At 39.2% G+C, this 24826-nt stretch overlaps 1 protein-coding gene across 1 annotated transcript in view; it reads right to left on the bottom strand.

The window, feature by feature from the left end:
• Positions 1-24826, bottom strand: part of ADCY2 (adenylate cyclase 2) — a 206987-nt gene that overhangs the window by 168831 nt on the left and 13330 nt on the right. Inside the window, exon 2 of the mRNA XM_041411780.1 lies at positions 17556-17753. Within this exon, the coding sequence (XP_041267714.1) occupies positions 17556-17753 (198 nt within the window). The remainder of the gene's footprint in view (positions 1-17555; positions 17754-24826) is intronic.

Below are 24826 nucleotides of genomic sequence, written 5' to 3'. Positions count from 1 at the left end.
CTAGGAACAACTCTATTTTAAGACTGGCATTCTAAAATCAGCTCCAAATGGAATCTGCAGTCCTGTTTTCCTCTAAAAGCTGATATTTAAAATCAGTCAGAAACATCAGACAGAATAATTGTTTAACCTTCAGACTTACTGGCAGGTTTTGGTTGCTTTCTCTCACAACTTTTTAGGATAAAATTCAGATATTGAACAAATCATTACTTGGTAGTCCTGATTTTCACTACTGACCAAGTTATCAAGAAAATGTCACCTTTTCTATGAAAATTGGAAACTCAATACATCACATCATACAAATAATGTTTTTTGAATGGTTGGGTTTAGTACTTCTTATCATTAGCTAAAATGAGCAAGCAGATGCACAGATAGAAGTTATACCCATAAAATCTGTTACATTACAGTAAAGTGTATGTGCCGCTCACACAGACATAACTGGGCTGTGCAAGGGAGCAGCTACAGAGGGAAAACCCAGAAACAGCAAAAGAAAAAACCAACATGGTTCTCACTCAGTGTCATAATTTCTGGCTTGTTTGAGGGTTGGTGTTCATTTTCTCCTAAAATAAACACTATTGAATTTCTGACAAACTTTAGAACCTATGTATGATTGAATTCTGATTAATTCTGTGACGTAGCTTTTGCTTAAAAACTGTACAACAGAAATCTCTCTCTGGCGTGAGGCTTCCAATAGAACTGAGTAGCTAAAGGGCAATTGCAAATGCTCAACTTTCAATATCACCTCAAGCAACAATTATTATGATAAGGGGAACCAAGTATTCCTCCAACCTCCTAAGATAAAAATAGAACAAGAATGGAATATCCCTAGGCAAAGAAAACAGGCTAGGGATATTAAAGATATCTGGCATTAGACAAAAGATATCTTTGACTCTTTTGACAACTTTCCAGATATCTAGAAATTATCCAGACATTATACATCTATGTAGATAGATATTTTGAATTTGACAAAATGTAGTTGCACCTGAAAGAGGCTGTAAGGAATTGGGACAAAACAATGGGAAGATGTGATGCTAATCCATCATGCTTGTAGTGACAGAGGGAGCAGCAAACACAACTGGGAAATACAGAAAAAGCAATATCCTTCGCTATACGAGACAAAGCTTATGGACAGAAGAAAATTCTGTGACACGCAGAGTACTCCCTGTGTTTCAGGTTGATAGCTACTTTAGAATTACTGAAAGCTCTGATGTATTTCTTTTTCTTACACTATTTTAAATTTTTTTAAAGGGACAATATATAATTTAAAGTTGCACAGAACGAGGCCAGATGTATGAACCCCAATATGTATATAGCTATGAAACCAAAACATGAGTGTTCACTCTTTATTCTTCATCAGCTGAACTCCTGACAAATCCAGAACAAGGGTTTCCAAACAGCAAATGGCACATAAACATTCCAGGATCCTAGAGCTGCTTCTGCTGTTGCCAGATGAAGCATTCAAGCAGGAATGCTTTATAAACCCTGATCCAGAGCTGTTTAAACTCTTCTCTATAAGCTACAAATAGACACTCAGACTGGTATCTGAAACAGCAACTGCTTTCCTCCTGCACCTTCTAACCCTGTCACTTCTGCAGCGATTCAGCCAATGTTACATAAGGCAGCACAACAGAAAGATTCTCTCCTAAGCATTAATTCTTTCACATGGGTAAATCAACTAAACAGACATAACTGAAAAACATGTGAAATTAATTACTCTAGTTTACATTACATTGATTTCACAGCAGAATAACTATTAGGATGTTTCCAGATTGATTCCTTATGTGCTATCTTGATAGTAGTTCCTGGACTGGATTTAGATTGCTTCAGTGATAAAAATGAGAATTCAGAAGTACTCAAATGAACATTTAGAAACCGTAAAGCAGGGGACAGTGGGTGGAGGAAGATCTGAATATGTTCCTGCTTCATCCCATTTATCCTGCAGTGCTGGTGTAGCTCTTTGAAGTGTCAGTATGGGGGAAGAAACTGCATTACCCAAATACCATTTACATAATCATTTTCTTCATATCTAAAGAAGACATTTCTCTCTGTTGTTAAGTTAACTTGTTTCTTGTAATCATACACCTCTGACAATAAACACAAAATTTATGCTAATTTCCTCCATCATTCCTACTTCAAAAAAAGAGAACACCTCTAGCAGAGCAAGTATTACCTTTACATTGCACTGTCAGGAAAACCATATATTAACTGGCAATTCATTATTTTGCTTCCATCTGCCCTTGAGAAGAGAGAAATCTCTAACTAGTATTTACAGTTCTGAAGCTTCAGGGAGGGAGAGATGCTCAAAGGCATCTGACAGGAGCAGTGGGTTTGCCTTCTGCTCCAAACCTGTATGTGTTATTCCATGCATAAGGTTACTTCTCTGTTTTTTTGTCGTATCTATCCACTGTCACATGATGGAAGATAAACAAATTGAGTGCTTCCATACTGAGCAGGGATTTGATACTATCCTTACATTCACCAACACCATAATGGAGGTTTCATGGCTTTTTTAGATGTCAATGTCATAGTCTGGATTCTTTGAGGGAAACCTTCAACACAATCACAACTAGGTAGAATTACCTTCTGTGGGTTGCTGCACGTGTCAGTGCCCACATTCTGAGCACTTCACCAACTAGCAGTTGGTGAGCTAACTGAGCATTTCTCCAGTAGCAGTGAGAACTGATCAGTGCCGGTGAGAGACGCAGAAAAAACAGTCCCAGAAACGTGTGTTTTTCTCCCACTGTAATATCTTTAGACTGAACAGCTGCTGCTATTTTAAGATTTCCTCTGTAGGAGGAAGTACAAACACCAGGATGCCCATTTCTGCTCTCTGCCATGCCCTGCAGGCCCTTCCCCAAAAAGCCCCCAGGTCACCATGCAGGGCAGCTGGCAGCCCTCAGTGCTGCCATGAGCCAACACTGAGCAAACCAAACACTCCACACCACTCGGGGCTGGTGCAGCCTGGACAAAGGGGCAAAGCGGAGAAGAACAGGTCTGCCTGCAATGATTGCAGCCAAAATCCACTTCCACATAGCCTCATTCAACAAAGGTACCCCATTTCTTAGACCAGATAATTTTAATATTGCTGGTCTTCTTTTTTTCATGGCACTGATAGCACAGGAGCTCATTATCACAGAGTTGTTTTGGCTGGAAAGGACCTCAGAGATCAAGTCAAACCATTAGCCCAGTATGCTAAAATCCACCACTAAACCATGTCTCTAAGTGCCACATCCACATGTCTTTCAAATGCCTCCAGGGATGGTGATTCCATCACATCCCTCAAAAGCCTGTTCCAGTGCTTGACAATCCTCTTGCTGAAGAGATTTGTCCTAATATCCAACCTAACTCCCCCTGGTGCAACTTGAGGCCATTTCCTGTCTTGTCCCATCACTTGTTACTTGGAAGAAGAGACTGACCCCCACCACGTCTCAACCTCCTTTGAGCCAAAACCAATTGCATTCCTTCCGCCCACTTTGTCTCACACACCTACGGATCTCAGCTGAGCTGTCCTCCAGCCAACCATCCGCACAGCTGTGCACTGCACCAGCCACTGTTCTACCCAGTGTGCTGACTGCCACGTCCTGCTGCTGAAGGTGAGCAATCACACCTGTGATAACCTGATCCAAATGGGAATGCTCCAATTTCTTTCTTGTCTCATCTCCTAGACTATTCCATTACTTTAGACAATACCAGGAACACATCTCTGATGCAGCTGCAGAGGCTTGTCCAGCTGGAGGAGCTGCCTGGGCCGGCTCCTGACCAGCAGACTGGCAGGCAGGCAGTGACAATATCAGCTGTGCAACACCACTGCCAGTTTGTCAGCACTGCCCAAACACCTCCAGCACCGCAGGATCATTCCTCAGCCTGTTTCACACCACCTCCACATGATCTTTGCCACTTCATCCTTTCTCCAGGCTTGCCACCTTGCATACTCTCCCAGGAAATCAACACCTGTCAGGAACACGCTCTCCACAGCATTACCTTGATCCATTTTGAAGCAGTCCTTGGAGGTTTGGTATTGTTATTGAACTGCAATAAAGTAGGATGTTGCCAAAACGCCACAAGAAATCAATTCTGACAACGTGACAAGAAATCAATTCTGCTTCGCAAGGGCTCCCTGAAAAATCTGAGATGCAAATACTTCTGAAGGCCACTAATCCACAAATATGATCCATCCAGGAATTTTCAGTACTTCCAGTAAAATTACAGCTGTTGTTATAAATACCTGAATTTGTTAAACTGTCACTTTTGAGTATCAATATAGATAAAACAATACTTTTTAGCCATAAAACTCCTTCTTTTGCACAAGCATACAAAAGATGCCACAAAATGTAATTACCTATTGCATGTTACCTGAAAAAGGGAGAGAAGAAAGAAAGAGAAGAAAGAAAATACTTTCTTCAGCTTCATAATCTGCAAGTAGTAAATTGATTCTCACATCAAAACACCTCAAGTGGGCAGCTGAAATACCAAGCACAGAATTTGACAGTTCTTGGCTTCTGAGACCAAGTGGGTTTTGTGTCCCCTTACTGTTTTTAAAGGGCAAAAATAAAAATATGAATAAATATAATTTTTTAAAAAATTTCCAATAGAGCATGCAATTTTCCAACATACATTATCTCTCTCAGATATCCAGTGTAATCAAAGGTGAACAAACATTACTGTTGACATATTTAATAACCAGTCATTTTTTTATTCATGCAAAAGCAATCTGTTGAAGGCTTCATCAGAAATCTGAATGAAGTTGGTAACAGACGGTATCTGTATCTCATTTGAAATGTAAATGAGTCATTCCTGTCTTTTAGGGAACTAGGATGGAAGAGACTCCTCTTCAGTCTTGTGGTTAAAATAACTTTTGACTCAGCCCACACAATATCCCCTTTAATGATCTCTGCTTAGCATTATTTTCATGATGACCTATTAAATAAATGGGTACATAATGCAGCCTCCAAAATTCAGGCAAAGTCAAATATCTGAAATAAAAATAAGCATACGGAATGCAAAACATAAAAAAATTACATACTAAGATTCCAAAATATCAAAAAAGGACAAAATAGGAGTGTGAGATGACTGCACAGAAGGGCTTTGAACTCTTGCCAGTCTTGAATGTTCAGAGGAGGGACCTGATGCTCCAGGAAAATCTCCTATTTGACTTCAGACCCTGAAAACACTGGAATTGTTCCAACTGGTACCTCGGCTACTCTCCCTTCCCTTGGAGCAAGCTGAAAAGCCATTACCCCAGGTGTGAAGAGGCTCTGTAACCTCTGCCTATATTTATGCAAATACCTTCTGATAATCATGATAGGACATTTGCCCAAGCACAATGGATCAATGACTCCAAATAGTCTCAGCTGAGCTCTTCTGTGGTAGTTTGTCAATATTAAAGCTACTACACGTCAAAGTGGACAACAACAATACACTGTTTGGGAATTTCTAGCTAGAGCAGTCTAATTACAATCTTAAAATATTGTTCTCTCACTGCAAAAGGTTTGAACTGCAATGAAGACCCCAAGAACAATCTTACAGGAGGCTTCTCTGTAGCTTTTAAGCCCATTTTTTGGACTGGGGACAGAATGTGGCTTTTCACTAGGAGACTGGATAGACAGATTGGATCAGAGATGCTGTTCTAGAAGAGATTTTGCTCTGGATACATTTGTGGAGCGAATCACTGTTCCACATGATGCTTGGACCATTTTGGGTGTTCCTGCACACTGTGATGCACATTAACACAGATTCTTCTGCTACATCTAAATTACCTCAAGTATCAGAGGCTGTGTCAATGTACTAACTAAAATTTTATAACCCAGTTCATGTACCGTGTCAACACAGCCCACTGTCATTGCTTCCCAAACCTCTGGAACCAGACAGAACTTCCCACCACGGTATCACTAGGCAACAGATCAGGAAGAAGCTCTCACAAATCAGTGGTGATTAATATTGCATAATCAGTGGTCTTAATATTGCATAATTGGGGTACAGGAGTTGGGGTGTGTTGAAGGAGTGGGAGATTTGTGCTTTCCAGGAAAGGAAGTGGGAGTCCAGGAGCAGACATTTCTGGATAACAAGGACCTGGGTTTCTATGGGCTTGCACAGGCACCAGTGTTATTGTGGTTTCTCACTACAACAGATGCCATGAGCAGCCTCTCCCCTAACTCAGGACTTCAGTTGTGAAAAACATGTAGCCCTAAATATTAAAGTTTTGTAAAATTAATTTAATCTTAAAAATTCTCCAATACCTCCAGTCAAAAAAACTGTGATATAAGCAAAATGTCACCAGTCTGAGAACTGAACAATGAAAGTAGCAATATATTTAATTGTAAGAAGAAACCTAACTAGAATAATATCTTAATTGCACAGACACAGCTATGACTATTTTACTACACAGCTACAGTTTAGTTCGTGGCTTCTTTTGGAGGACTTCAAGGATAAAATGAGTGCTTCAGTTTTAAACAACAAATGTTGGGAGTTCATCTTGCTGCTCTGTAGTTCAACAATGATTATTATACTTTGCACCTAAGGGAATACCGAGAAAGTCACTAAATCAAATAATGTTATATTTGTAAACTTTTTTCCTCCTTTTTTTTTTTTTTGTTTTTCTGAAATCTGAGTATAACAAAATGCGGAAAAGTAAACTGGGAGAAAAGCAAAAAACTTCACTTTTATTGCCAGTAAAAGACCAAAGCCATAACGTTTTCAGCTACACATTTCATAAGAAAAATGTTTTTAGACAAGTACTTTTTGCCCAGCAATGTCTTTGCTTTAAAATATATTCCAAAATTGTGAGAAGTTTAATGTATTACTTCATATTGCATGACTTCGACAACAGACTGTGCCTAAAAAGAATGACATATGCATACTCTGCATTAAAATCAATCTATTCAAAACACATCCCCTCTTGTTAGTGTTATTCTTTTTAAACACCTGGGGAGCTATATTAATATTAGTATGTCAAGTGTTAAATTGTATTTAAATATACATAAGATAATTTTTACTATGTAAAGGTCTTTATGGTGCAGCATATTCAAGAAGCAATTCCCATAACAGCAAGAAACCTTACGAGAGTTGTATGTTTTAGTAAGATACAGCAGCCTGAAATACACAATCCTGATGACCTTCAATACTTAAAAATCATTCCAGTTTTTATAGCTCCTGTTGTTTGCCATCCCATTTCTATCCACTGCCACTGAGCATACAAATGGCAAGAGTTGAAAGTCTATTTTCTGTACAAACAACATGTGCACTGCTCCATGCCTACTCAGCCGGGGATTTCATTTACCTTCTGCTTACCAACCTACCCCTACCTAAGCACTCGATTTCCTTCAGTTTTAACACAACCCTTCTCCACCTTTCCCTTCTGCCATTTTCCATCCATGCTGATGGCCAGAAACCATCTGTTGTCCAGGGCTGTGTGACCAACTTTCACAGCTCCCAGAGAGAAGGAAAACACCAGAGAATCATAAAAAAACACCTTTAAAAAACCAATAGGTACCACTTTCACATGAGCCATTCCTTTGTCTGCATGCCCAGCTCTCCACACTGCACAAGGTGCTCAGCTTTTATCACATTTCTAGGTGGCTTTGTCCCAGCATTTCTGCTGCATCTGATGCTCAGCCCATGCACACCGAACAGCCCACGGGCGCATGTCTCATCCCACAGAAACAGCTCCTGAGAGACACAAACACAGTGGTGGTGGGATCTGTCCTGATTTCAGTCCTCTCCCACTCTCCCTAAGACTGCAGCCATCCTGAACAAAGTGCTACACCTGGCCTGACAATCTCACTTTTGACAAAACAGGTAAAAAAAGGCCAAACACCACCCAAGAGAGCCCTCATGTAAGATTTGCAACAAAATAGCAAAAGTACTGAAAACTGAAACCTGGCATTTTACTAAGTATCCCATTTTTTTTATAAATTTGTAAGATATGTGGTTGCTCAGCATGGTAAGTTAAAGAGAATACAAACACTGTAAGAGCACAAGAGGCAAAGTTTTGTTTTACATTTCTACATCATGTGAAATCACTACAATGTGATCAAAACCACCAGCTAAATAATGCATCACAGAAGCTGCACAAATTCTATGGATCCAGGAAGATTTTGCTTTTGTAGCTTCAGTGGCCACATGTCCCTGAAGTATTTTAAAACACCATTCCTGGAATGTTCACATGGCTTGAGAGAAGTAGTACCTACTGAAATGTGATGAAAACTAAACAAGGAGAGATGAGGAGAAAAGAAATTTAGGGGTTCTAAAGCACAGATTCCCTTGCTAGCCTCTCTGGAGAAACATGTCCTGTCTGCCCACATCATCAATGAGCATGGAATTCTTGGGCTAATCTAGAGGAAATCATAGTATAGAAAGAAGTATGACTGACACATTATAACGTGATTTATAATGCACTTTTCTGCATTTGGGACTTTGTCAACAATCAAGATTTCTTTCCAGTCTCCATCTGACCAAGGAAACATGACTTTTCTCAATTGTTTTTGCACACCAAGCCAACATTTTAATGGAATTCAATATACAAATAATGTCATTCACACCACATACTTTCCTCCTCTTGTCAATATCCTGGGTCATCCAGTAGACCTGGCAGTTTGTCTACATCAGACCTAACAAAGACCCAATATTGTAACTGATATTCTTAAATAAGTTTCTAACTGGTGATAAAATTCAGGTTAGTGAAAACAAAAGGCATCCATATCTACCTAACAAAGACCATTGTCTCCTCTGTGTGAAAGCCATTTAAGGCATCAATTTATATTTGTTTGTACAGGTGTGTAAGCAATACGTACACGTTGTTAGGAACTGGCATTAGATAACATGTGCAGTCAAAATGGATAATCAGAGAGTGTGACATGGGAAAAAAAGACTTAATCAAATCTTTGCTTCATTTAATAGCAATTAAATAGTTTTCTGTTTTAGCTCTTTTTGGAAAGTAGAACTTTTTAGACATATGTATGTTAAATATGTTTTATTTAGATGTTCACATTTTTTTACATGACAGGCTTTTGAATCCACCTCCTTCATAGCTTTACATTATTTGAAAAAAAGATTGGATGATTAAGGCTAACAACAGCATAATAAAGAAAAATACATACAGCAGTTGCTATCACATTTATTTAGGATCAGTTCAGTCAAAATTACAAAAATATAAAAAATTACAGAATCTGGAAGATAAAGCTATAATACTTTGCTTGCTTATATTACCAAAACAAGGGGGAAAAAAAGCCTTGCGACAAAGATTATTTTTTTTTCTTTCCTTTTTTGGGGGGGTGGCAGGGGGGCAAAACTGCAAGTGAAGTCAAGGGAAATATAACAGAATTCAAACTGAGCCCTCAGATATACTTGCAACACTATCACTGTCATAATGATGCCTAAAAATTGTTATCTATGAAAACTCATCCGTATCAAATGAGGCAAGAAATATTTTTAAGAAGACTACAGCTGGTTATAAGGTAAATAAATACAGAGTGGTAACAAATAATAGATTTCGCAAAGACTGTCTTCATTAGTAAGTGAACTCTTCAGAGGTTCTATCCCACATTTTCCCTAAACCCAGTCAGCATCCTAACAAGGGAAACGGAAAGGATTTCACAGCCAGCATACTACAAACTGCAGGGATATGGGGAAGAATTCTCCTAGCTGCTACCTAGACTAAAAGAGAAGTGATCCTCTGACATTCCAAATACTCATTTATTTAGCACCACAGTTGTGCCTAACACTTAATAAAATCTGCAGGAAGAGGGAACATCCCCAAATAACTAAACTGATGTCTTCTTATGCAGCTTGTAGGAAATATTTTCACCATCTATTTTATTATTTCTTTGTTCAATAGCTCACTAGGTGAATTTTTACAGCACTAGAAAACTGAAATCAGATTTGAGATAAAAGGCAAAAAATTGACCAAAGGTCAGGCTCCATGATGATACGCCCTTCCAGCACCCAATACAGAAAAATAAAAACATACAATATTCTGTGCAATGGCCATATAAAGGTACAAGCCTTTCCACAGCATGCAGGCATGCAAGGTCTATCAGCTTAAACCAACAAACTAATGCAGTACCATGCCAAAACCTTTCCTCCTGGAAGTCAGGCAAGCTGTTAGATTTCTGAGTAAAATACAATTCCAATGAATTTGCATGTCTTCCTAAATTAAACCTGCTAGCAAGAAGTATTGGATGCTGCTTTAATGGTTCTCTGGTAACTCCATCACACAAGTAATTGTTAACTATATGTGTACTATGAAATTATTAAATGTTTATTTCCTGATGTCAAATCAATTATTAAGCACATAAGAGGTCATATGAAGGGTTTAAATTATTCACTTCCATTTATCACTTGGTCTTTGAACTTCAGCAACATCAGAAGAATATGATGATATTTAAAATGAGCATTGCTTATTTTCAGTACTTTCTGAAACATTAATATTCTTATTGATAAATGTTATTTCCCACCAGAGAGAAAAATCTTGCCACATTCAGTTTGTGCATATTTATCTGAGTCTTACTTTTCTGTTGTACATCAATATGTACATTTGCCTTGGAAGAGTTCATTCACATGACTTGCACTGCAATTATCACACTGCATGTAAACTATGCAATAATCTTGATGAAAACTACAATCAGCTCAGACTTTGTACTTAATTGTCCCCTCCAAGATGAAAAACACACTTCAAGAAATGGAGTCAAGGAAAAAAGAATTTCATAAGGTTAATTCGGTAAGTTCCAGGACACATCCAGTCCCTTCCACTTTATATTACATCAAACCTCTCTCAGAAATGCTATAATGAATGTCTAAAGAGATCAGAAATAGATCAAAATTATTATCCCCTGATGTTTTAAATTCTGGGTCTACTTCTCCAGAACACCGGAAGGATAAAAGATATTTAGATAACTAAAAGCCATGAACTTTTGAAATCCAGAAAATGCATCTCTTTAGCCTTTAGATGGACTTCACGCACAGGTCAAAGGAAATTGTCATTTAAAACATCTCAGTAGTTTCTAGATGTTCTGTGGTCCATAGAAATAAAGAACTAAAAGGATGCTCCTGAACCACTGAAGTCCATTCTCTTTGAATGAAGACACTGACTGACTCTCAGCTAAGGACAGCATCCCACTGCAACTGGTAAAACAAATTCATTATTTTAATCTTTATTATCCTGAGTATATTAACCTCCACAAACCAAGTGCCCCAATGGCAATGGGATAAATTCTAATTCTCAGATTAATTTTCATTACTGGCCAGATGATTTTTATTTTTGTTTGGGTATAGGTGTATGTGTCACTAATTCCTTTGTCTTCTGTAGCTTCTCCTCAAATCTGATGTCTGCAGCCATGGACCATCTGTAGATGGCAGTCACACAACTCTCAGCATTCTTCTCCTCTGCAGATCTACACCCAAGTCAAGCTCTCCTCACCTCTCACAAAACCTGCCTTTCTCCTGGTGATCTTCCACATAAAGGTGACTAGAAGTTTACATAGTCATCCAGGTAAGGATTCATCTTTAGCTGGATACGCTGCCATCATAAATGAGTCTTTTCTGGACACATGTCCAAATGACCCAGTGATCAGCTAATGCTTCCTCTCTTCATTCTGCTTGTCCTTGCTTCTTTTTCTACTGACAAACTCAGTCTATAGCTGTAACTTCTGCTGTTAGTCCCCAAATGCAGGCACCTTATATTTCCTATTATTAAATTTCATCTAGCTGCTATTACTGCAGTCCTCAAGGTCAAGCTTTTCTTCCCCATAACACAGTGATCTTTTGCTGTATTAGGAATCCTTGAACAGGGTCATCAACAAATTTCATTATAGCAGTGACATTCAGTCACCCCTTCACAAGTAAAAAGCACTAATAAAGGGAAACATTCTCCAGAGAGCTCTCTGAGAAATCCAGACAGAAATATTCCTCCTGCCTGACACCCTCTAAAGTCACACTACCTGCCATCTCCCCTCACCTACATGTGCATTTACTTTAATAATGGTCATCTCCTTTAGCAGGGCTTCTAGCATCCAGTTTGGAACAAAAATTGATTTTTGTTTCTTTCAAATATACATTCCCTATTTAATACAGTTATCAGTTCTTTCTTCACTGCTCTCATCATGCACTGCTATGACACAGCAAAGGTTAACAATGGCACGTTGGTTATGCCAACCAGCATTCCAGGGATCACACACTATTGTATTATATTAATCTACTGTATTACTGATTTTAGTAACTGGCAGATGTGTCTAATAGTTCATCTTTTTCCTGTCTTCTATATGATATAACCATACCAGACTTCATAAAACCACTTAAATACACTGCTATTAAGTCTCTGACTTTATATATCATAAAAAAAGCATTAAGATAAAAATAATTTCTTCACTTTCCAAGATTATAACTGAAAATATGGTGGATGGTGAAAAAATACTGGTGGATTGGGGGGTTCTTGTTTTTCTATCACACCTATTCCTAAAGCAGAGTATCATCTGCTTGGCAGTATCTTTTCCTTTTATACAACCCTTCTGGTTTTCTTCAGGTCCTTTTTCAGGTGAATATTCACCTAGAAGGTACTGAACCATGCTCCTACAAGATTTGGTTCCTTGTTCAGAGTACTCATTCCTGAGACTCTTGAACTTTAAAAAAAGTCAAGTCTCCACCACACTCCAGCTCCTGAACAGTGGTATAGCATCAATTCATCCTCACTTTCCTGTGCTGCAGGGAAAGCTGACGCTTGCTTTCCTCAAATATCTAACAATATATTTTTTTACATACTGCTTAACTACAAAACATGTTACTGATAGTTTATGGCAGGGCTGACTTTAGATAAGGCAAGGTGTGGAAATCAGACCCAATGTAATTCACACAAAGTCTTCCCTTTCTGCACACTCACTGTTTCACCAAACTGCCTAATACAGGAGCTGATTACCACAAGCACAGAAACTTTGTGTAGGCACTCACCCCTCAGCACACAACAGATTTAGCCCAGGGGCTAAGACAGTATCAAAAAAAAAAAGATAATTATAAGTACTAGGGCATAAAATTTTGCCCACACTTCTTAAGCCAGGAGTGCTCCAAGGCCCAAATCAAACCATTCTATATTAATGGATTAAAAGAAAACAAAGAAGTACTTTAAATTCAGCTCAAAAAGTAGAATTTAGGCTAAAATAATCAAATATATATTCTAAGCACATCACTACGGATATTTTTTTAAAACTATAAGTGTCAAATTCCGCTTGAAGTAATTTCTGTGCTGTAACTGAATACAGAGAAGGAGGAACACATCTGGTGCCTGCACTGTGCAAACATATTTATGATTAAATAGAATTGAATACCAAAATCCTGCAATGATAGAATTCATTAGACTAGTATAATGCTGCATAATTACTCTTTTTTTATATCATCCACTGCATGCTTTAAGAGCTCTTTTTACCCACTGATATCAATGTGCTATGTCATATTTACATACACCCCATATAAAAGGTTGAGGAAGTATTAGACATGTCAGAGGGTGACACAGAAAGGCATCTGTTGTACAATAACCACACTGTCAGCAAAATAAGAGAAAACTAATTTAAATTCATTCCCCAGCAGGAAACTCTACAGACAGGTACTGGATTTACATTTTGAAAGGAAGGGTGCTTCATGTTATAGTAAGGAAGAGTTCTAACCTAACAAAATCAGTCCATCACTCCTTTCTACCAGCACTCCTTACTCAGCCTGTCTGCCTTGCATTACTGGACCTCCACCAACAAACCAACCACAGAATTCCTCATGGACCTTGCTAAGCAGGCATCGCCCTTGGGTCTTTCCTCACTGAAAACATCTTCATACATTACTGCTCACACCTTAGACTTGGAAGAAAGTTGCCAGCAGGCAGTGGCTCTCTCTGAGCCCCAGCATGACTACCTTTGCTCTACTCCTTTCCTACCAACCCAGGTGTCTTCTGACTCCTAGCAGGCAGCCCAGTCTCCCTCCTGGCTCATGCAAACTGCAGCACATGAAGGTCAGGATCCAATTTCCCCAAGCCACCAAGGAAAGCCAGGGGCTCCAATGCCACAAAATCTTGGGCTGACACCAATAAAGGAGGGTTGCCACACTTCTTTAAAAAAAATTGTCAGGTACCACAGACTTTTGCCATCACTGTTTCAATTCTTTTTATGTTAAGCGGGCCACTGTCTCCATAAGGCCCGCTCCATCTCCCTCTCAGCGTACTCCCCATTCTTCATTGTTGACACAGAGGAGTAAGGGAGTTTGAACTAACTAAAGAGGTAAGCTAGCTACTAAGGCTGATGGTGCAAATAGGCTGGCTGCTCTCCCAGATGGGTTAGGGATGATGCCCAGGCAGCCCAGTGACAATAACAGCCTTTGGATCAGGCTCAGCAGGCAATTACGGAGCCTGCATGGAGCTGGCAGATTGGCACAAGGGACAAAATAACTGTCCACAGCCACACTGCCCTCCCCTTCAAACAGCGGCCAGACACCCACCTGGTAAGAGTTTTCTCCAAAGCTGTACCTGCAACCAAAGAAGAGTCAAGGAAATGGAGACTGATAAACACAGTCTGCAGGGACAGCAAAAAGACAGCTGAAACCAATGGCTATTTGCACTTATTTCACATCAGCCTACACGTTTCTAATAAAAAAAACAAAACAATGGCCCTGACCAACCACTTCATTTCCAGCCCTCCACTAATTGTGGATTATTTGAGCTATGTGCCTGCAGGCTAAGGGAGAACTGCTCTGCATTAAATATATATTGAGTTCCTAACGAAAATAATCTCTCTCAAATTGTATGTTTATTGTAAACAAAAGCTGTAAAAGTTCACACATCAGGTTCCTTAAGACAACAGAGAAACACTACATTGAGCAATTGCAAACAGCCAAAAGGCACAAGAAAATCATTAAACCAAAATTTAAAAGATGCAAGGGTGTCAGTCAATGGGCTGTCCACAAGTGGCACGATAACATGCTCTGCCTAGTAACTGTGGTATGAAGAAAATCTATCTTTCAATAGTGACTAGTACAATTAAGAAATGCCATATTCTTAACAAGCTTAAGATTCAGGGGACATGAAAGTTATGACATTTTTAAACTCTTCTGGACCAGAACAGAAGTTAGGCTGCAATTTGAAGTAAATTAAAAGCAAATTAAAGTAAATCTATATAAACATGAAGTAAATTAATATAAAGCACTTGTTTAGTAAGTAACTGTGCATGAACTGACTCTTTTGTTTTCATCATTTTCTAATTAGTTAATGTTGACAGAGATATATTTGAAACCTAACTAATTTAAATTTTACATTGTGTCTCCTTTCTTTCATCAAAAGTATAAAGGAATCACAAAACAACTTCAATATGCCAAGCAAAATGGTTTAGAGGTTCACAAAATGTAAAATTTCAACAAAGAACCTGTCAATGATCACTGAGGAAGGATTTTTCAAATTTGGTTTCACATATAGGAGATAATACCAGTTATGGACCTACATATTCCCAATGCAGAGCAAACAGAACACCAGCATTACAGGAGTACAAGGCAGTATTTTAATGATCACAGCTTTTTCAAATGTTTGAAAACATCAAACCTTCAGTCAGTCTTTTGTGTAAAGTGTCAAATTCCCAGAAAGATTCTCATATTCCACAGTTAACTCTTAACTGACACTAGGCAAAAGTATTCCTACGAAAGCAGTCCACAAAACCACACTGCTATTCAAAGGAGAAAAAAAAAGAGCAGGTTTGGGGGAAGTGAAGGATTCTATTCTACAAGGAGCCTCGCGACCTTGGACTCTCAGCAGTGGCCAGGGGCTACTCTCCAGCCAGATGCCAAAGACATCAGCCGCCGGGTGCCGGCATTCTGGAAAAGCCCTGGCCGCCCTCAGCTGGAGCCCGCAAAGCACTCGGCCTGGAGCTGGCTGCTGCTGGCAGAGCAAGAGAAGCAGCTCCATCCCAAATATCCTCTTCTCCAAGCAGCTCTTGCACGCAAAGCAAAGAGAAGACTGAATATCAGAGGAGTTGTGCCCTGGCAACCTCCAGGAAGACAATGCCATTTCCCAGAGCTCTACAGTCGTTCCTCTGTCACAGGGCAGGCACATCCCTTGCATGCTGTGGGAATGCCTACATTTTTCCTAAGAGGAAAGCAAGGCAGGACAAATCACCACAGGCTAAACACAACGTTGGGACTGAGACATCAGTATCCCTCGTAGAATCTCTTTCAGCCCATGTGCTTCTGAAAATCATTATCCTAGCTTTCAAATACCAAAACTAAATTTAGCATCATCTACAATGAATAAATAATATGACTAACTAAATATTTGCATCTAAGATTGAAAGTCTGAAATATTCCAGCATGACATGACACAAATGCCAGTGAAAGCAAATGAAAAAAGTAAGACCTTGTGAATTACCTAGATGAAATATCACAAAGACAGAAGCATTCCCAGGGTGAAATCCATATCTAAAGAAAAGTATTTAAGGCTCAGAGGTTTTATTACATGCAAATGTGACCTGGTTTGGTAGTTTAAACATTTGAAAAGATATAAAACCTAAAAAAAAACCCCAAACCAGGTAGGAGGTTTCTTAGATAATTAATCCCAGAACTTTCCAAGAAAATGAAAATATAAAGTCGCCCACAAAGGAAAGGGCTCCAAAAGTATTACCAACATGCACAAATAATTTTAAAGATTTATATTTAAGAGTTTAAAGGAACTACTTAGAGTTCAGTGTTTGCCCAAATCTCTGCAAGGTCTGAATAAAACGTCAGAGAGTTTATTCCAAGTCTGTCTCAAGGACCTAGAGGGCATTCTGGAGAGAGTAACACAATTTAAAGGTTAAACTCATAGAATCAGCATGAAATCTGCAGAAGACATATTTATATGTCTAAAAGACTTTTTCCATCCTTTGAAGAGTTATAAAAATATTATATGAGCCATATTCCCATGTAGAGCGGTTTGGAGAAAAGAAAATAATGTGACAGAACTCAAAAGAATCGATCAGCCACAGCGCTGGATATTGCACATCATTTATTGATGTTTCAAAAGTGCTGCTATTAGGCTGCAATTATATTTTGCTTTTTCTTCATTACAAAATTTTAAAAACATGAAGGGTACTTCACTTCTTCTCTACTCATGCATTTTTCCAGACAAGTAAGGAGACTCCCAGTCCATTTACTCATGTGTTGCTAGAGAACACATTGTAGACCACAGAAAAGCCTACACTGAGACCTCAAGCATTTTAAACTGGAAAAGATAGCAATAAGCAGTGTTGAAAAAAACTAGCATTTCTGCCATGTTAACTGCTCACTAGAATCAAATATTCACTCTACAAGGAAGTCGGTGATTGGAATCAAGTATTCATTATTAAAGGAGCTTAAAAATAACAGCAAAATCCTTCTAACATTTCCTATTGTATTTTAAGTATGCATATCTCTGGTATTTATAAAAAAGATGGAGGGAGTCTCAGCATGCAACCACTTAGTCACAAAAACATTTTGTGAGATGTCCCACAAAAACGAACGTGAATGCTTTTGTATAGAATGGTTCTTGGAAATCTACCCAATGGAAATAAAATTAATAATAATGACAGTCTTACCTGGTCCCAGGGACAGATGATTCCTCCAAAACACATAAAGAGATATCCCATGGCAACAAGACATACCCAGACCACCAGAGAAAATATACGAAGCAGCTTCTTAAAGACAGGTTCTACGCAGACAAGGATAAATATAGCAAAAAAAATTGCTAGGGCTGTTGGAACAGTTATTAAAAATGCCACGTGGTCTTCAACTTCCTGAAAACAGAGGAAAATAAAAAGGAAGTTAAAAACAAATGTACTTAAAGGTCAGATATCAATATCATACTCCAAACTTATTGTACATGAAGACAGCAGAAAGTCCCAACTGGACATCTAAAGTGAGTTAAATCAAAATAGGATTTCTTCCATGGTAAGAAGCTGTTATGTGGCGCATGAACCTTGTAACTACTACTGTAACTATTAACCACAACAGCACAACACTTCTTTTACTACTCTGAGTAGCAGCAGGCTGTGAGAAGTGTGTGCAGCAGGAGGGGGGCTGAGTTGGAAAGCTGGTTCCAAGCTCAGTCTGCAGTGGACCCACAGCCCATGGCCAACCATCCAACAGCTCCGCTGCCAGCACACACAGAACACGGAGGGGCAAAATGCAGAACAGAAGCTTGCAAGAGCATGAATCTACAGGAGAAAGAAACTTCCCCCGAAGCTGGCATGCCCCTGCAGAACCTCTTCTCTTCTCTGCAGACTGAAAAGACCCATCCCGTCAGGAGAGGTGCTGGAGCTGAGCCAGGCAGCCCCATCTGCTCTGTAACACAATCACAAGAACATGATGGTGACAGCAGCAGGGGCCCTGTGGTGAGAGGCACACGGGTCTGCCTCTGACACGCTCCTGAGAGCTCTGCTGCTTACGGGGGGCTCCTAGCAGGGATTGCACCAAGAGACTCCCAAGCCTCACAGAGCCCACTACTGCCCACTGCTGTAGTTTCACAAGGGAACCAGTGACACAGCCAGGAACACTCTGCACAATACCAAGATGGATTGCAGAGGGTGATGGTAAGACACTCTGGAAAGAAAGACGTTTTTTCACCAATCCTCACAAAAATAAAGTTCCCAGGGGAAGAGAACCTCAATTCATTCCACTCCAAGTTTGATGCCAATATCAGAAAGAGATGCTCTGAGTCTGAAAGGGGATTGCAAGTTGGCAGGAAAAGGAATTCCAGCCACTCTAGCCAGTATGTTGGCGTTGGGGGCATGGGCAGTAAACAAGAGCTGTTCACCTAGGACCTTGTCACACAGGTGTGGTGGGATGGCTCCCATGACTGGAGTGTTGGAATGGACGGATACTGGCTCTTCAGGAAGGAGAGGAGCGGGGACACAAGGAGAGGGTGTTTCCCTGTATGTCAATGACCAGTAAGAATGCATGGAGCATCCCCTGCCGAGCGATGGATGATGAGCTGAGAGCCTACAGGCTGGGTTAAAGGGAGAGCAGAGATAGGCAACACTACAGTGGTGGTCTGCTACAGGTCCTCCAACCAGGAACACTGAGAAGATGAGGCCCTCTCTAGATGGACAGGAACAGTGTTCACAAGTCCTGGTCCTCATGAGGAGCTTCAGCCACCCCAGCACCTGTTGAAGGGGCAGCAAAGTAGGGCATGAGCAATCCAGGCAGTTCCTGGAACACGCTGATGATAATTCCCTTCTCCAAGTGATACAGGATTGTGATAGATACCCCATGTGCGGAGACACAAATCTTGACTCCATGTTTCAGAAGGCTGGTTTATTATATTATGATATATATTATATTAAAATGATACATTAAAACTATACTAAAAGAATAGAGAGAACAGGATTCATCAGAAGGCTAGAAAGAACAAGAATGGAATGCAATAACAAAGGCTCCTGGCTCCCCAAGAGTCCGATGCAGCTGCATCTGTGATTGGCCATTAATTAGAAACAACCAACATCCACCAGTCACAGATGCACCTGTTGCATTCCACAGCAGCAGATAGTTATTGTTTGCATTTCTTTCCTGAGGCTCTCAGCTCCTCAGGAGGGAAATATATCATGGTGACACAGGACAGGTTGGGTGGGGCTTTGAGCAGCCTTTTTTAGTGGAAGGTGTGCCTGCCCATGGCAGGAGGGTTGACATAGGTGATCTTTAAGGTCCCTTCTAACCCAAAGCACTCTATGGTTTAATATTATTTGAAGCAAGTTGAGAAAAATGTAAACCACCCTGAATAATGCAGCTGTCAAAATGCCTCACAAATCAACTACGTCCATAGCTCTATAAAAGCCTTTTTGACAGTGATAATTGAAAGGTGCTACATGTTTTGATTCTGCTTAAAGTATTTATCTAGAAATACAAACTCTAGATTACATATATACATTTTCTCCTAGCAACTGCTTACTTTGAAATGTACAAACAACACTCAAAGCAAGGACTAGAATATAATGTGAAGTAAGATTCAGAATATTCAATATTTAAATTTATATACAGACCTTACTTGGAAGCTACTACACTAACATCTTTAAATGATCTAATGATGGGTGCATTAAAAAAAAAATAAATATTTGCTTTTTTATTGCTGTACATGCTCAAAAGTATGCCTGGTTGAAATACAACAGCGCTATATCAAAGTACAGTCACAGGATCTTTAGTCATTCCCCAGCTGTTCTGAATTCTAACAGCCTCATTTGCAGCAACAAGGATTCCCCAAAAGCAGGTTCCAAATGCTGCTGCTGCAACAGTAACCACAGACTTCATGCAGAAAAGCCTCAGATTCATTTTTCATGCTGAAATCTTCAAGAGAATCTGAAAGTACTTATTTGATGATTTGTAAGACATCTAAGCACAAAGAAGCATTTCTTTTTCCCTTATCTGTAGTTGCTTCCTTAATGCCCTGTTAAATCTTGTTTATTGAGGGGTTTTCAACTTAAATACATAACATTTTACTTAAAAGTATCTTAATATTACTTTTTTCCTTTCTTATGTATAAAATATTTTCTTCAATTAAATCAAAACTAGAAATTTGTAAATCAATTTGTAAATTTACAAACATTTACAAATACCATCAGCAGGTGGGGTTTTTTGTGTTGTTTTGTTCGGGTTTTTTAGCCTGATCTAGTAAATTTTACAGGTTGATATCTAGACACTTGCTGTAAAAATGTGGCCCCCTTCACTGTTCCCATTTCTTCCTTTTCCTTGCAGCCCTGCCTGTGTGTGCACTGCAGACTGTGACACCCAGCTGGCTCCCAGCTCCAGCTCAAGAGCACCCTGGCAGGCTGAAACCAAGGGAAATGCCACAATATACCTTGCCATGCCTGGCAAAAATCAGCTCATCTTTCAACTTTTCTTATTTTTAATTCCCTTTTAAATTTATCAAGTCATACATTTAAGCAGTTTTTATTGCAACCACTGACAATCACAGTACAAGCAAAAGTGTCAGGAAATTTTAAGTGGTGATGCTAACCCTGAAATGCAAACACTAAGCTTCCAAATATCAAATAGACACGCAAAGGCTTTCAAGCTCTTGGGTAGTCACAGTGGAAACAAAATTATGGCCTCAAATTTAGGCATAGGGGTAAGTAACCGCAAGAGTACAGAGCTGCACAGTAAGAGTAAAAATATAAAACCTACTTACTAGTAGGAAAAACTACTGATTTACATATCTAAAAGTTGTGATTTTTGATCAATCCCATCTCAGAGACTTGTTTCAGTTAATTGATTTAGTAAGTGGCACAACCAATGTCAGCTCAGTTAACACCAAAAGCATTTAACTTCAACCAGGTGGGATTGCCAAACTCTTGTTGCAAGAGCCAGGCGTCACAGGCAACAGGACAACATCAACTTCCTTGCACCATCTGTCACACAGCCCAAGTCACAGCACCAAAGGAAACCACAACTCCTGGAGTAAGCCAAAACCGTGGAAAACCACATGTTTAAATGATGGAAAATGGGCATTTCAGTGATAAGGATCATGCTACAAACATACTAGTAAGAAAATCCAGATGCACTTCAACTGCATGCTTCTCCACACCACTAAAAAAGTAATAAAACTATTGTACTTTCTGGGCGGATTTGGCTTCATAACAGATCAACAATATTTAGATGTCTGTTTAGAGCACACGTATGCTCATGCAGCTACATATATTTATATGTATTCTATAATTAGATCAATCCATCAAAATGTTTGTTCCAAATTAACAGCTGCTCAATTTCCTTTTTTTATACATACACTGATCTCAACACTTAGCTGAAAACTATTTTGATCACTAAATCTAAAATTTTACTTCGGCTTTCTCTCCTTCTATGGTTGCCTACTACACAAATTTACATTCTGATTTAAATGTAATCAAAAAAAAAAAAAAATAGACCACACAATATCAGCTCCTGAGCACAGGTGACCTCCATGAGCTGACACAGGAAAACATCCTTCTGCTGTCACAAGCTGCTTGCATCACACCATACCCTGTATTCTGAATTAAAATTGAAATTTAAAGACAGACTAGTGTACACATTAGGCAATTTATAAAATATATGAGAAAATAAAACTTTATTATAATTTGTATCCTTTACAGAAGGCCTCAGTGTGTACAGGGGGATTTTTACAATCCTGCCTTTAAAATATAAGCTAATGTCAGCTCAAGCAAAGCAGGCCCTGTAAGGCAGAGGTTTATTTTGGAAACTACTTGGTACAATATTTTCCTATTACTTCAGAGGAACTAAATCTCTATAGAATTGTAACTTTTAAGAACAGGACATTTAGAACTTGCAGCTTCCCGATCAATATTTGCAATTATCAGTGTGTTTAGCAGGTTGGGTGTGGCAAAATCCTAAAGGTTAGCAGTTCTGTTACCTTAACCACTTCCCAAAGAGGTGGGGGGGAGAAGAAAAAAAAACAAACCCAAACACTTTGCTCTTTTTTTTTTTTCTGCTAGTCTCAGAAATTAAAATACACCAGAGGTAATGAAATTAAAATATCAGCATGACACTTTTGAACATAATGGCTAAGCCTGCAATAGATGGATCTTACCTGACAGTTCTGTCTCCCTGAGTGTTTTCTGTCTTGCTGTCTTTTAATTACAGAAGAAATTAAAAAGTCTACTGTTAGAAAATTTTCAACCCCCACAAATTCTTCCAAAGTGTGATAATCCTGTTATCACCAGTAAAATCTGAAGCCACTTTCAATCATCTTTCCCAAACTCACAATCTTCTCTCAATCTACATCCTGTTCTTTCCCAGATAATGTTATGCCCTCAGTTTAATTTTAAACAGCAAAGCTGCTGCAGAGCACTTCACTGTTATATACAAAAACAGTCAGATGAAATAATCCATAAAAATTAACAAATAAGCAGTCAAAATGCCAGTTTTAGCACAAAACTTTTCATAGAAAATCTTTTCATGTGGTCCATCATTCTTTTGACACTTTATTCTTTTTGTTTAATGGAATTCACCAGTAGTCTACATACAGAGGACTCCTGCTGGGATCTGAAATATCACATGCTTTGAATTAACTCAAACCATTTACTACATTAAACTCTGACTAAAATCCCTTTTGCTGAGATCAATAAAACACACTCTAAATGTAAATATAAAATGAAATTATTAATGTTCTTCAGACACTGATTTACTTGTTTCATACATCTATTCAATTTTCAGTATTTTCAATTTCATGCAGCTATTTTCAAAAATGTTGAGTGTTAGAAGAAATGTTACAGGGCTCAAGGATTACCAGTTTGCTGACCTCTCAATCAAACATCTTTCTTTAACAGGACTGACTGAAAGAATCTGTTGAGTTGTCTCTGCAGCAAAAACTGCCCATTTTTCCTGTAAAACCTTTCCCAGGACTTGAGACAATGATTTTCAGAAGACCTCATCTCCCTTCTCTTTGTAAAACTGGACAGCACTTAAATTCTCTAACATCGCAAAAAATATTTCTGTACAAAATCTGCAAAATTCTTCTGGCTACTTGTGACCCTCTCCAATGGTTTTATATTTTAGCGAATTTGCTGATGGCTGACTGCACTGTGTGCCATCTGCTAGACAGCTGGGAAAATCTTCATTTTATTAAGAGGTGCCGTGCCCTGCTCTTGGCCAAGTAGCTGTACAGTTCCATCTAGGATTTCATCATTTAAGACAACAACTGAAAAGTTTTTGCCAGCAATCCAAGGTTTCTTTTCCATCAATTCCACTAGTATTAGTCCATCTCCACTTCAGAAACTGTGCTGTGTCTTTAAGGCCAGGTGCTATTTCCAATACCACACGATGTTTTCTGGATCCACACCTCAGAAAGACTCCTCTGCCTTTTGTGCCCAGCATTTGTCTTTCATAACATAAAACTTCGCTTGTTATTCTTGCTTAGCTGCCTGGTTAGAAGGTTTCTTATGTGGTTCTTTTTGTTTGCTGTTTTTTTTTCACTCTCCCATTGAGTTTTGTGCAGCGTACTCAAGGACATTAGCAGAAAATTAAGTGACCTGTATCTTTTACTCAAACTGTCTTGAAGTTTGTGTCATTGAATCTTTTCATTTTCACTAAGGCCCTATGCAACTGCATGCCTGATTTTTTTTTCTCTTTGATTCAATCCCCATCTGGCTTAGCAGATCAATGATAACAGCATCAGGTCTAAATCCAGTTGTTTCATGATGTCTGTTGTCTTGAGAAATTCAGTTCTGTCTATTAATGAGTCTCATGTGCAGTCTACACTTGCTGTTAGTGCACAGAGATCAGTGCCTCCACACTAGATGGATGTTAGTCCAGCCATTTGCACATCACATGGATCACGTGGCATCACAGCTGCCCAGCTGCTGTAATGAGAAGCAGTTCTGCATCCATGGTCCTATTCTACACCATTCTATATTCAGTAGTATGTGGGAACATAATTGGAGCAGCAAGATTTCATCCAAACCCTTCAGATGACATTCTGGCCACCTGAAGCCTTTCCCCAGGCTTGAAAGCCATGAACCATGTGTGCTGCACATGTGCTCCCCATAAGTGTGCAGTTTTGCAGCAGTGCAGCCCTTCTGCTGCAATCCAACAAGAACTGTTCTCTGGCATTACAGGCAATGTCGCTGTGAGCACACAGGACTAACAGTGACAATATAGTGGCCAACCCTGCACATCTTGTGAACACCCTCCTGACCACACACATGCCTGATTACCAAGCCAAGCACTTTTGGCTAGTGGTTTTTTATTTTTTAGTTAAGTCCAGTCACATATAGATATTCTTTATCTTCTCAATCAGTCAGTAGAAAACGACGGCATCCAGATTATTCCATGTTTGCCTGATAGCCATAAGTGAACCTCGCCTGCTTCAGTGTAGCAATGATTATCA

Source organism: Onychostruthus taczanowskii, unplaced genomic scaffold, assembly GCF_017590055.1.
Source record: "Onychostruthus taczanowskii isolate IOZ18803 unplaced genomic scaffold, ASM1759005v1 scaffold37, whole genome shotgun sequence".
Classification (NCBI taxonomy): Eukaryota; Metazoa; Chordata; class Aves; order Passeriformes; family Passeridae; genus Onychostruthus; species Onychostruthus taczanowskii.
The sequence above is the reverse complement of the archived record's forward strand: the minus strand, read 5'-3'. Positions and strand labels throughout refer to the sequence as shown.